General features: G+C 42.1%; 1 protein-coding gene across 1 annotated transcript in view; it reads right to left on the bottom strand.

The window, feature by feature from the left end:
- Nucleotides 1-852: 852 nt before the first annotated feature.
- cep170bb (centrosomal protein 170Bb) overlaps nt 853-14,338 on the bottom strand; it is a 17,394-nt gene continuing 3,908 nt past the window's right edge. Inside the window, exons 8-18 of the mRNA XM_076165356.1 lie at nt 13,853-14,338; nt 12,816-12,992; nt 8,024-8,141; nt 6,087-7,787; nt 5,582-5,804; nt 5,340-5,499; nt 2,681-2,818; nt 1,789-1,877; nt 1,286-1,379; nt 1,142-1,193; nt 853-1,028 (exon numbers count right to left, since the gene is read on the bottom strand). The exon at nt 13,853-14,338 is cut by the window's right edge and continues 632 nt beyond it. Coding sequence (XP_076021471.1) covers nt 853-1,028; nt 1,142-1,193; nt 1,286-1,379; nt 1,789-1,877; nt 2,681-2,818; nt 5,340-5,499; nt 5,582-5,804; nt 6,087-7,787; nt 8,024-8,141; nt 12,816-12,992; nt 13,853-14,338 — 3,414 coding nt within the window. The remainder of the gene's footprint in view (nt 1,029-1,141; nt 1,194-1,285; nt 1,380-1,788; nt 1,878-2,680; nt 2,819-5,339; nt 5,500-5,581; nt 5,805-6,086; nt 7,788-8,023; nt 8,142-12,815; nt 12,993-13,852) is intronic.

Here is a 14,338-nt window from a genome sequence, read left to right as displayed (position 1 = left end):
ATGAACCCACATGCATTTGTCTGCCTGCCTGACTTTTTTTCTGAAAATTAATGTATAAAACTACCAAAGCCAAAACTTTGTTGTGTTTACAGAACACTGCGATATTGAAATTCGGTGTTACTGCACAGAAAGTGGTGGCTCCTATTCTGCCCAAATGACTATGAATCATCATCCATCTACTGCTGTCAACAGATTCATGTGAATGCAGCACTTAAGACATCTGGCCGATACAGATAGATCTTTACTGTTTATGCTGAGAGCACAGAATGGCACATCTGACCAATGGACGTCATTTCTCTTGCATCCTGCGTCTTCTGTGCTTTAAAAGCCGACAAGCTGAACAGACTGCTGCTCCTCAAAAAGCATCACCATCACTTTTCATCAATCAGAGTCCAACGTGACTGGTTACCCTCGTCCACATGGAGGAGAGAGAAAGCTGCCTTTGTCAGCTACAGTTCATACAAATGAGACAGCGTTGTCAACAAAGATGTTTTTTTCAATGGGACACTGCCCTTTGCAGAAGCATCAAAAATGCCATGGCAACCACACCTGCTGCCATGTGAGACAGTACAAATAACTTTTTATTTTTCGTATTTTCCCAATTTAGAATGTCCAAACCCCTGTGCTGCATCTGGGCCTGCTGCCTGTGCATAAGTGTGTGCATGTGTTGTGTTGTTTTTGTTTTGTTGAGAATTATTGGAACATTATCAAAACCACAGGCCGTACTAACAAAGTTTAGCACAGTGTTCGCAGCGAGGTCTGGGATGCTTCTGCAGAAGAAACCTAAAGCAAGCAGTCAACAAACAAACTGATGATGGGACAGCGATGTCTGGAGGTGCTACAGTGGCCTGTTCAGGCCTTGTAGTGGGCCCCTTCGGGTCCACGAGGTGATCGCTTGGTGCTTTTGTTGTCGTTTGTGGAGCTGCAAGGTTTGGTGACTGGCTTCTTCCCCACCGAAGACGGACGAGTCGGCGCTTTAGTGGCAGCTGTTTGAGGACTCCCACCAGGCTCCACAATGGTGTTTATAACTGTGGAAAGAACAGTGTTGAGGTAGGACTTGATTTTGTCCCGATGTCCCAGGACACGGTACATGCACGCAGCCATTTATTTAAAATGATTGAATACATTTTTTCAAATTTACCTTCCAGCTGCCTCTGGACTCTCCTCAGCTCTTTCAGAATGGAACTGATTTCCTGTGAGAACAAACAGGAAAATAGGACAGAATATTTGTACACTCATAGCAGATCCTACATGGTATATAGATATAATAAAGGTATTATTGAACCTTATTGGAGGTTTTCAGGATGGGGACTTCATTCTCCGCATTGATCTTTGCCTCGATTTCCTCCCACACCTCTGCCTTGTTCTTGAAAAGAACCCTGACAACAAGAGAACACATTGGTGGTAAGAGAATGTGGATCCTGACTTAAAGCAAACATTCACATGGACCCTCAAATAAAACCTCAGATCCCAAAAAGGACACAAACGTAAAGGGACCTCAAAAGAAGATCTGATGAAGACATGACAGCCACTGGATTGGATACCAACTACTTCCAGCTGCAAATATATATCAGAGAAACTAAACCTGTGTTTGAAAGCCTCTATCCTGGGTCATAAAAGGAACCAATAGCTCCGAAACCAACAAAGCCCAAAACTTGCTCTTGGTTATAAAAAGTTGGAGTTGGAGAATCCTGGTCTACGCATATGTGAGACATGTTGGTGAGGTCCCTGCATGGGGGTCAGGTAGGTGTGTTATAACATAGTGAATGAATTGAACAACTTCCTTACTTCATTTTCTCAGCCAGCTGTTCCGTGTTTTCCCGGATGGCCTGTGAGAGCTGTGACACTGGACTGAGCATCAGGTTGTCCAGAATCACCTGCAAAAGTCCATACAAAACAAAACTTACAGCCAGAGCAGAAAAGTGACAAAAGCCTTCTTTTACCAGCACACCAAGACTAACCGCACCAATGGTACTTCCATTCATTCACCTGCTAGTCTGTGGAATGAACTAAGGGTTGTTTTTAGGCTTTCTGGCTCAATTCTGATTCCTGCTCACTGTGGTCCTACATACCAGGGGGTTCTGGATAGTTCAGCCTGTCCAGTACTTACACCTACACATCTCTCTCCTGTGCTCCTACTAACCATCCCTCCGGCCTGTGGGGCCCCACAAAGCGTGTCGGGGCCCTGGGCTGTTATCCCTGTGCTGTCTCCATACCAGAAGACTCCCTTTGACCCTTTGTGCTACACAAATAAATTTAATTGAATTTAAAAAAAACTATACAAACCCATTTAGCCACTTTCAGATGCATAAACGCATAATACCTGGAAATCAACAAAAGCATCAGATGGAGCTGATATGACATCATCATCTGAGGCCAAACAATACAACTAGTTCATCATCTGCCAGCAACTGCATGTTGTCCTGGTTTGTCCATCTTGTCCTACTCACAGAGCATTGAGGTCCTGGTTGGTAGCCGTTAGAATCACTGAGCTCAAATCAAAACCACCTCAGGAATGATCTTACTTCATAAAATAATATAAATTTGCTCGGTGCTTTATGGATCAGGCTTAGGACTTATAAGCCAAACTTGATAAGACCTCTGATCTGGGTCACAATGTTTAGATTTGGGACACAGTGAACTAGAATGTGAATGTGGCCTCGTGGAATCAGACAGAGACCTCTTCACGGTTCCATGGACGACGTTGCTTAGAACCGGACTCCGGCTCATTCATGTTTGCATCCAGGTCCAAGATGGCAGTAGAGCCTGGCGGAACCTTCTGGTAGTTTAAACTGGCCTCGGGGATATGATGGACCAGCTGGAAAGAGAATAAAGGGATTGTGTCTCCAGTGATCCAACCTCTGAATACTCGTGAATGTTAAACCAGTGAGAAGCTGGTGATGGCTGAGCTCCATGTGAACGCATGCAACCAACATGCAGCTTCAATGGTGTATGCAGTGAATTTGTGCACTGCTGGGATACAGCGTGTAAACATGGGCAGTGTAGAGAGAAGTGTTCCAGTAAAACCAGTTCATTCATGGTGTGTAGCTGTGGAGTAATGGTCTGCAGTCCTGTTGGAACACACTGAAAGGCCTGAAACTACTATGATGTTCTTAGTTCAGTAATACATTCACCTTTGACACAGAAAGTGTTTTCCTATGACATTTAAGCATGAAATCCTTTTATTTTTCATGGTTTGCAGTCCTATAGCATCTACCAGATGCCTTTTCACATCAGTGAGCAGCTTAGTGATGTAGGGTGCCGTAACATGAAGTAGCTGAGAGAATGTTGCCGACACATACACGCAGGACTTTGTAAGGAAAGAAAGTACCACTACAAAGAACTTCTTTGCACTGGATCCAAAAGGGTTCAGTTCTATAGCCTACAGCCTGGGTTAGTATACGCCAGATACTTTATCGCCAAAATGCTTCAACTCACAAATAACAGTGTTGTTTAAATAGTGATTTCCTAGGAACGATTAACTTCGGTAAGATCTGACCTCTACTGTTCTACAGTGCAGTTTATCAATATCTACTGAGCAAACACAGATCTTAATTTGAAATCAGTGTGACGTCAGCGCAACGGCTACATAATATCCTCCCTTCTTATTGGTAAGCAGGCTTCCAGTAACGGAGAAGAAAAAGAAACTCCTTAATTAGACCCAAGATGGCCTCCAGATAGTGTTGTTTCTGATGTGCCATTCCACAGTCCCATGGACAGCAACAGTACATTCAAGTCATGTGTTAGAGTGCTGAAACTTTGATGTATTGGATCATTCACACACAGGCCCGGAAGATCAGTTTGCATGTCAGCTGCATGAGTTAGAGCAAGATGCACTTCTCTCCTCTAAACATATGGAGGGTGGATCATGCAAATAACATAACGAGCAGGGATATTAATAGTGTGGTTAATGACATATTGTGATTATTTTATTCATGCAATTAGTGGGGGTCTATTCTACGTGAAATTTCCCATCCTTCAAAGAACAAGTGCACATTAGAAAAGGTGTATTAAGGACTGTTCTTGTGGCATTATTTCCATTAACAACGGATAACAAGAGATAGATCAAGAGATAGATAGATAGATAGATAGAAAGATAGATAGATAGATAGATAGATAGATAGATAGATAGATAGATATATAGATAGATAGATAGATAGATAGATAGATAGATAGATAGATAGATAGATATCAAAAGTTACAGCTTAAGCAGTCATACAATAATAACTCTACTGGTAGATCTAAAAAATGATCTAGAACCTCTAACACAACATTCCTTCCATCCCGGCAACAGTGAAGCTCCTTGCAACATTACACTATCTTTCATTTGGAACAACAGTGCCGTATATTGTCAGCGAGCACATTTATAGTAAGTCATTTTATGTCATGCCATCTTTTTCTTAATTCCCTTAGTCTTTCTTCTTCTTCTTCTTTTCCTGTTCATTGATTTTGAGTAATAGACACCGAAATTCGTTTTTTAGCAGAAGAAGCTGAATTGTATCCTCCATGTTGGACATATTGCACTATTCACCTGCACCTTTTAAACTCTCATTCACACACCAAATGCCATAAGTATGCAGGCCCATTCGCTGACTGCGTTCATTTTATGCAAATTGCGAATATAGAACAAAGCTCCTTAACAAAACCTCATAACTGCAAGGAATGACGGATAATTTTACAAATCCCAACCAAAAACGTTGAGAAAAATGTGTAAAATGCAAATAAAAACACTAAGCAGTGATTTGAAAATTCTCTTTTAGCTATACTCAATTGAAAACAGTACATATACAAAATAATTCCAGTTTTAACTGATCAAGGTTATTGTTTTTATAATTTTTTACCCTATCATTATGTCATCAACTGTTACCTATTAACCTGTTTTTTGACCTCAACATTCCCAGTCTTACATTTTGCCCCTGTCCCAACTTTTTGTTATTTATTACAGGCATCAAAGTTTGAACGAGTATATATTTACAACAAAAATAAGATGATCAGTTAAAACATTAATTATCTTGTATTTGTACTGTTTTCAATACGTAAGATGTGACTTTTAAATCTTTCTAAGCTTTCTGGGTTTTTTTTGTATTTTAGACACTGTCTCAACTTTTGGGAATTAGTGTTAGTAAAATAACTAAAATAGCAGATGACCAAAATGTGACAAAACTACAGGCATCTGCATCATCATATCAATATTTTTATCAGCAGAATCATGAATTATGCATGAAGAATGTCCTTGCTAACCGGGCAATGCTTTAAGACTCATAATCAGATCTTTAAGGCATGTAACGTGTGCTCCGTATTCAGCTCTATGATTTAAGGTAAGAAGTTTCATTGTGTACCTCCTCCCTGGCAGAGATGGTTGACGCCGGCGTGGTGGGCAGTGGACTGGTGGGACTGGTGGTGGTGCCCATTCCAGAGCTGGGTGAGTCCCCGTCCCCGGCCACATCATGGATTTCCTTTGCCAGGATGGCCAGATCTTTGGCCAAGTCCTGACTGAGCCTACAGGCAAGACAGGTGTTGAGGTTTTCTGTGTATTCATTTTTAGCTGATTATGTAAATAAATGGAATGTATGATTCTTACTTGGCAATCTCAGCACTGTGGGTGGACCAGTTTTGGTAGGGGTCTACGTCGTTCTGGTCATCCTCTTCCTCCATCTCCAGGGATACAGACTTGGTTTTGTGGCTGCGGGAAGTATGGGTGGAGCCAGAGGTGGAGGAATGGGAGGAGCGTTTGGCTTTTGGAGTCTCATAGTCATCATCAGAAGAGGAAGAGCAGTCTGAGGCCTTCTGCCTGTGATGGGAACCTGTGAGATTTGTATCCACAATTGATTAGCTCAGCCAAAGTTCTCCAAAAAGGTTTGTGGAGAACAGCAGGTCTGGCCTTCTTGAATTCGAATTGAAAACATTCTTGGAGATTTCAAAGCAGAAAAAGAAAAATAAATGCTATATAAATCCTGAGATCTAGAAACCTCTATGTCTTACACAAACAACGGTCATAACCCTAAAGCTCAATAATTGTGTGACCATATTGGGAACACACTTTGACCCTTAATCAGAAAAGTAAACGCAGACTAACAGGAACTCACCAGAGCTTGTGTACTTTGCTCCACTGGACCGGGTTCGGGTGTGTGTTTCCTTCCCTGTAGCTCCACTCACTCTGCTTGCTGCCTGCCGAGTGTCACCCACCGATGTTTTCCTGGTTGAAGGAACAGGCTCAGAGTTCCGATTTGACAAACCAGATCGTCCTGTTGAGGAAGTCTCGGTGTCGCTGGGAGCTGTAAAGGAGCCTGTTCTCCTTCTGGGCATTGCCAAAATGTCCAGCCTGGACAGCTTCTTCCCCTCAGCAGACCCTTTAGGTGGTGCAGTGATATGGTCTGAATTCTGAGAGCCCCGGTCTGTCTCAGTGCCTTCATTGTCTGAAGTCTCACCCAGGCGTGCTCGACGAAGCATGGATGCCCGAGTCGGCCGTGGTGCTGACAAGCTGTTGGAACGAGTCAGAGCCTGCTGAGTCAGCGTCTTGCTTGCCTTCCCATTGTCTTCTCTCTGAGGAGGGCCAGTGTGTTTCTTGCTGTGGCTGGATGTATGGGTCGCTTCATGATCAGATGATGGAGTTTCAGCCCGGTGTGAGCCCTCTGACTTATCCAGAGAGGCACGGCTGCCTGCACTGCGTCTTGTGAGGAAGCGCTTTGCTGCCTCGGCCTTGCTTGATGTTTTGCTAGACACCTGGCCTCGTTGTTTCTCTGAAAGGCGTTCACGGGCAGTGAGTTGTTGTCCTTTCTCCTTGATGGATGGAGTAGACGAGGACTTTTCCTTTTGGAGACTGCTAATGGGGGGACACTTTTTAGGGCCAAAGCTGACAGAAGCATTTTTGTTACTCACCTGGCTAACAGTGCTCGCTGTGTCCACGTCTGATTCACCAGACAAGGAGTCATCCATGTGACTAGATGAGCGTCCTTTAATAATACTTTGGCCAGAGCCAGAGCCAGGGGAGGGGAAGTTGATGTCAAGAGAGGACAGAGTTCCCTCAGTCTCCTTGAGGAAGGACTGTGTATCCTTGATGCTCTCCCTCCTCTGTTCCATGTCTCTGATGGAAGGGTGGCTTGAGATGTGGGGGAGCCTCTTCATCTGGACCATGTCACTGGGCCGATCTTTGGTGAAACTCTCCTGCCGGACAAAGGATGATATACAACTGTCTTTTGTGGGAACAGAGTCCCCGTCCTGTATTTGGAGATTAGGAGCAGAGCTGTTGGGTTTGACACCCATCCTTTTGGGTTCGTGGCTACTCAGGTGTCGGATCAAGACAGTGGTGGGGGGGGTTTTGGATGGGGGCTCTCGTACCTTCTCAGATTGCCCCTGGCTCCTGGCCTGATCCGTTTTGCCAGGGCTGTCTTCAGAACCAATGTAAAAAGAGGTAAATTTGGTCAAGGGGGATATCTTGTCCTTACCCTTGACTTGAGGACCAGTGGCCCCAGGAGATGCAACTCCAGTCCGTGCCTGATTCTTTGTTTTCTCCAGAATGGGTCCGTCATCTGAGCGGCTGGCGTCACTCAGGCTGTCAGGGTCCACGTCATCCTGAACAGACAGACACTGGGTCGAGTCATGTGGGCGGGGAACGCTGGAAGCTCTATCCAGGGGTTCATGGTGAATCAGGATGCTGGGGGCAGTGCTATCAAACTTCTCTGCGGGGAGCTGAGGCAGAAGCCTTCTGGTCCTGGAGCTGTGACTGGACTCAGACTCAGAGTTGTCGTAGCTGTAACTTCCCATTGACCGACACAAGACATGTGGGTCTACAGAAAATATAGAAATTGTCATTATCTGTTTCATATGGATGGATATTTAGAGGTGGAATAAGAAAGGAGCTGAATTTTTCTAATCTAAATTGTTATACCTAAAAAAGCTAGTCCCAGCAATAGATAAGACGAACATGCTGTTAGCATTATATGAAACATTAGCGACTTTATCAGGGTTTTTTTTGGACACAATATTTTAATGTTGTCTTCTAACAAGCTATTTGGTAGAATACCTTCGATATATTCTCCTTGGGGAGGGGTGGAACCAGCTTCACTGTAGCCGTCTGCCAGACTGGCCCAACGGGAGACCCATTTAGGTTCTTCAAGACCTGCTAGCTGACCTGATGGTACCTACAACCCAACAGGAGAGAGGAGAGAAATAAAATTACATATATAAACATATTTGTACAAAACACAAACAATGAAACATCATACATTACATACAGGTCTCATTATTTTCTGTTTTTGAAGTGAGTGGAAATCAGATATGAGAATATCATGTGCAGCACAAATGCAGAGAAGATCTATTAATATAATCTTTACTTTTTCTGAGGAACTCTGTCTTTTTTTCCCCACCTTTTATCAGTGGAAGATTTTAGTGAACATCAGCTCTCCTTGGCCGAAGAATTACACTCGGACTATAAACTAAAATGAATTCATAATTAGATGCAGAAATAAAATCGAAATCAGTATAAACTAGTTATTTCCTTTAAATAAATAGGTTACATTTTCACAAAGACCTTAAATAATGAGGGTTTACCACACAGAGGAACATAATGTCATTGTTTTAACATTTGAGACTAGAGTCAAAGTAATTTGTTTAACAACCTGCATCACATGTATATAATATTAAAGGACATTAAAACTGCTGTTACATAAATATTCCTTCTGCATAGTATTGAGTGTTGTTTCATTTTATCATTATTACCAACCGTCCTTATTTGTCTGTTATCGTCACAATGTTATGTATTACTGTCATCACTTATAATTTTCATCATCATAAATGGCTGAGAAGATTATTATTACTTTTATAGTACTATTATTATTATTATCGTGATTATTAATTATTAATACCATTTGAACGCTCAAATCATTATTTGTATTATTCTACTCCTGCAAAAAGTATCTGGAGTTCAGAAACGGTAAAAGCTAAAACAACCAATTTATAATAACCACAATTCTTCCTATTACTTCAGGACTGCTTTTTCCAAAACCATTTTTGACATCAACTCCCATAATTTAGCCCTAATATTAGCAAGATTTCAAATGTACAATGTGTTATTACTTTGTTTTTTGATATTCTTTACTGTTTCTTTACTGTGATATTCTTTACAATGACAAATAACATTTATCCATTTTTTCCGCACGTGATGCACCGTGCGTGGGTTTGCACAGGTAAAATCAAAGGAAGGGCGCATCCATAAAATGTGCATGTTTGGGTTAATGCATGCATTTTAGGGCATGGTAAGTACAATGGGAGGGGAAAAAATGGAAATTCATGCATATGGCTCACAACGGCTGATTTATCATGACTGGTCGCCATTGTGGCAAAGGTAATTGCATCTATGATTTCCAAGTCCTTGAAAATTAGGTGTTAACTTCTTTGCAGCCCTAGATTGCAGGCATGGCAGTTGTTCCTTTGTTCCTTTGTTGTGATTCAGCGTATAATGTTTGCAAACAATGCTTGACTAGATTTGTGCTCACACTTCAACTTTACTAGTAGTCCAAAATTTGTCAACAAATGCCACATGCTTCCTAACTGTTTCGTGATTGGTCAAAATCTACCAGGAAGTAATCTTACCTGGAAAAAGTTTCGTTTTTCGGCAGGACAAAATCACAAAGAAAATCGAAAATGGAGCATCAGTAGCTTGTGGCCTTAATTACTTTGCTTGCTATTGACTCGTTGATTTACCAATGATTAGTATAGCAACAATACATTACTTTTGAGCGAGCAATATCACATCTATGTCTTGAAAACAATGTCTTGATGCATCTAATCAGAAGACACGCTGCCTTAAGACATCTCCTTGGGCAAAGACAAACTCTGACAGAGGCAAACAACAACATGTTCACCCAACAATTTCTCTTCTGAAGACGTACCAGGTAAGCTTGTTTTGATAAAAGTAGAGCTCACTATGACCTGCACGGGCTGCGCCTACAAGGCTGAGACATCATCGGCCTCAGACCAGAAATCAGTGACATGGTGAAATCTGTTTGTACATATTGACACTGTGTTGTCATCTGTGTTGAAAGATATCTGAATCACAAGAATAAGAAGAGAGGTGCAAAGACAAGTGCAGAGTGGTCCTGGTCGCAGACTCTGAGGTCAAGGGAGAGGCAGAGAAAAATCAGAGACTTTTATCAAGTGTGGCAAAATGGGACATTGGGCAAGACATTGTCCAATGAAGGTGGAACCCCACAGGCTGGCTGACTGACTAGCGAGCCAAGGACAGTGAAAGGTTCACATGAGAAAAGACACGTGAGAACACCAAAAACATACACATCACGAGAACAAATTGAGTCTACACAGAAAACCAGCAAAGAAAGGTCCTTGAACTCTAAATATCCTCATGAAGCAAATAAACAGATGTCTACAAACTGATGGGAAGGCTTTTTGCTTTTTGGGTATTATTTTGTCCCTGAAACAACCGTGTTTGCTAAATATGACAAAGCAGATTCAACTTGTGCCAACCGATGAAAAATCTGTTCTCAAACAGGAGGCACTAATATCATCACAGTCTAAACTTTAATGTCTTTTGAATCTTTAATGCTGCATTAAAAGTAAACCTTGAGTCCCTTGTACTGCAGGCAGGAAGAGCTCTCTCTCCCACCAGACAAGCATTTGTGACAAAAACAATAGTTCTGCTCAAACACCTCGCTGATTACAGACACAGAAGCAACTTGTACTTCTGCGAACGTCACTTTTCTGGGGGCACACACAACCAATCTTGACCCAATTTCCCAGGGAAATGCCATAGTTGACACAGCTGCTAAGCGAGCGTCAAAATATGAGATAACAGCTCAATGTTTTACTATTTCTAACTCCTCACTGACACCCACAGCTGACTTACAGAAGCCACAAGCCAGAGTGACTCATTTTTAAGTTGACACATGGCAAAGACCATCTGGAGCCATGATGAGTGAAGTACAGTACAGAGGTAATGGAGGGACTCTCTAACTTCTCAAACAATTTTTTTACATTATATTTTTTATTTCCAGCTGGTGGTGGCGCAGTGGGGAGGGAAAAACAGCTTCTCTCCTCCACCCAACAAACAATGTGATGAGGAAATTTTATGTTATTGTGTGAACCTGTTCTCTGTGCTTATTGACATAAACACTGGTAAAAAAGCACTTTAACCTGAAACCTCCCAAACAGCGGTCAGAGCGTATATGAGGGAGCGCAGCAATGGCAGCTGTTTGTTGAGGACGTTACTGGAAGCAGTGTAATACCAGTGGTGATTCCAAGTACTGCTAACCACAAAAACAGCAGATAAAGGGAAAGCCACCTGGATCCATGCCAGCCACCGCAAGAGCAATTCTGGAGCTGCCAAAGTAAGGGGAAGGGATGAAACAGCGCCCTCCTCCATCAGATCATGCCAAGCTCCAACTGAGTGATGTGCAAAGTGAAGCTCTGTGTCATCAACATACATCGGATTGATTCGAGCCTCATCGTTTCTGCATGAAAATAAATACATTACGCTCTTTTTTGTTATCCCCCCTCACACAGAGCTCAAAACTGATTTCTTCCATGGTGAGGAACAGTTAACAATGCACTCAAAATAGAAAGCGTTGGCAGGACATGATGATTGCCAGCCGAGGAGGAGTTTGTCACATAATCGGGACTGATGGTTGCACACACATTCAGGACATTGCAGACAATTTGACGCGTGTTGTCTCCCACCTGAATGATCTGTTGCATGAGGAGAAAAGCCAGGGTGGACCCTACCTACCTAGATGACATGGATGAGTTTATTTATTGAAACTATAATCTCTTCCAACTGATTTGTCATACGTGTTACAGCAATAAGGACGACAATGGTAATGGTAACAAAATGTCTTCTCTCTTTCCTCGCCACTGTCGCCTGGTGCTTGCTCATGAGGGAAATGTTGGGTACTTTCTAAATGATTTCTATTGTTTCTCTTTAAATTATCTTCATTCAAATTCTGTTTTAGTTTTTCCTTAAAATTGTGATTTGAGGCTAGATACAATTGAAATTAATAGCTTCATCGTTGTAATACATTTCAGAAACCAGATGTTTCCTTGTAGATGAATACACTGTTGAGTTAATATTTTGATTGATGAAAGTTCTTCTTTGATGTCTTAGGCTGAACACCTATTTTGATTATTCCAGGAGATTATTCTGTAATGTTATTGTGAGCATCATTATGCTAAAAGCGGTGGTATTATCATGGTCACTCATTGTCATACATCATGTGATAATATCTATTTTGCCCCTCTATTCATTAGGTGCAGGTGCATTTCATTTCTGTTTCTGTTCATTTCTGAAAATGCTCTGTATGTAAAGTGCCTTTGATAGCCTTTGCTGTGATCTGGCGCAATATAAATAAATTGATTCACATCAATTGATTAAGGCCAACACTTTGCCAACTGTCTACATTTTCCACAATTTTTGCCAAAAAATTGTTTTTTCGTATCTCCTCCTACAATTTTGATATTATTATTAGTAGAAGTAGTATTAGTATTGTTATTATTGATATTATTGATATTAGTGTTATTATTGTTGTTGTGGAATTTACATCCTTCACTGATCCATTAACAGAGAAAAGCTAAATTATTCACTGCCATAATAGCGTAATACTGTTGTCATACCAGGGAGAAAACAATCACATTTTTGAAAAGTTGGTTTATGTCTCTGGTGAAACTGTTAATGATTAATTTCTGTGTTTTAAATCAGATCATCAAGGCAAAAGTCTCAAAAGGAAAGGTAATGCAGGAAGAGCGCAAGAGAAAGCAGGGGGGGAACGTTGACTGGGAGCACACAGAATTCAGACTTCCTTGTTTACCTGCATGGGGACTGTTGTGGATCTACTGACAGACGGCAGGATAAGACCATGCAAGGGCTCCACAGCGCCACCATCACTGGGAATGTTAGCTTGCTCATCCTTTACATCTTCTATGATGGGCCTGTACACTGCTGTGTTCAAACCACTATACTCTGGAGAGTCCAGGACACCAAACACCTGTCACACAAAGGGCATGCATGAGGGGGTGGGGCAACAGCAAGAGGAAGTTGGAAGAAGGACAAGAGGATTCATGCATCCGACTCAGTTCTGGGTTGCATTTGTTTCAACCAAACAGCCACTGGGAACAGCTCCAACAACCAATAAAAGGAAGTGTCGTAACATACTTTTCCCCTTGTGAACGGATGGAAGAATGGATCCCACAACGTTTGTTGCATGCAATATGCCGGTATATCAGCAGACTAGATGGGATCATTTCCAGAAGAAAATGAATGGCAGCTGTCACTCTGAGCAGCGTGTTGTTGCTGTTATTGTTGTTATTATTATTATTAGTATTATTATAACGTATTGTATATTGTAATTATCAGCATAGTTCAGTTTTAATGCTAATCACTGTGCAGCATTTTAAAATCATAATGGCATTTGTTCAACGTTGTAAAAAAGTTATAAAAAAATTGAGTTTAGATGATTGTGAGTATTAGACATTAACCCATAATATAATGCATACATAAACTGTACATGAGATCATGTCTACCTTATGGGGAAGTGACCACTGATAAGCATTTGGAAATTTTTAGTCCATGCAGTTCCTGGGTTGCAAAACACACCTGTATGTACTGCATCATAACGTCTAAATAGCTCTAGTTCTCGGTTACCTACAACGTTGATGTTTTGATGACCAGATGAGCTCAGCAGCTGCAACATTGTGCACTGAAAAGCCATTTCAAGCAGAGGTGTTTCCGAGCAATTCCTGGTTTTTATAAACTGTATTTGAACTTCATAGCAGGTTCTCTAAAAACCAGCTTCAACTGCTTGTGCACTGCAACTTGCTAAAATTCTCATGTTCACTGTAACTTCACCTGATCGATCATGCTGCGAGCCTCCTCCACCTCTTTGTCTTGCGTCTCTGTCTCAATGGTGTAGGTCCCAGCATCACTCAGGCTGTCATCCTCCTCATTCCTTAACATCCCGTAACATCCTTTAGGGTCTCCTCCAGGGACACCCATGGGGAGCATAGTGGACATGGGGGGTCCAGAAGAGTGAAGTGGGGAGGTGGTCTGGCCAGGAGCATTAGGAGAAGTGTAGGGAGGGGCAGGGCCTGAGGTAGGGATGGAGGACTTTGGGATTGGAGGAGGCTGTATTGGGGAGGATGGGTAGGAGGCTGAAGGTGGTGCCATAGGTTCCTCTGGAGAAGGAATTAGGGCATCCAGGGGTGACACCATCACAGGTGGTGCAGACATTGGTGGAGGTGACATTTTGTCCCTGGTTGGGGATGAACCTCGTGGACCGGAATCCTTCAAGAATTCAGCAGCAAATTGCTCGGCAAGCATGGAATTCTTGCCAAT

This window comes from Genypterus blacodes, unplaced genomic scaffold (assembly GCF_046128005.1).
Source record: "Genypterus blacodes isolate CSIRO-AG114 ecotype Tasmania unplaced genomic scaffold, CSIRO-AGI_Gbla_v1 ptg000143l_1, whole genome shotgun sequence".
NCBI lineage: Eukaryota > Metazoa > Chordata > Actinopteri > Ophidiiformes > Ophidiidae > Genypterus > Genypterus blacodes.
The sequence above is the reverse complement of the archived record's forward strand: the minus strand, read 5'-3'. Positions and strand labels throughout refer to the sequence as shown.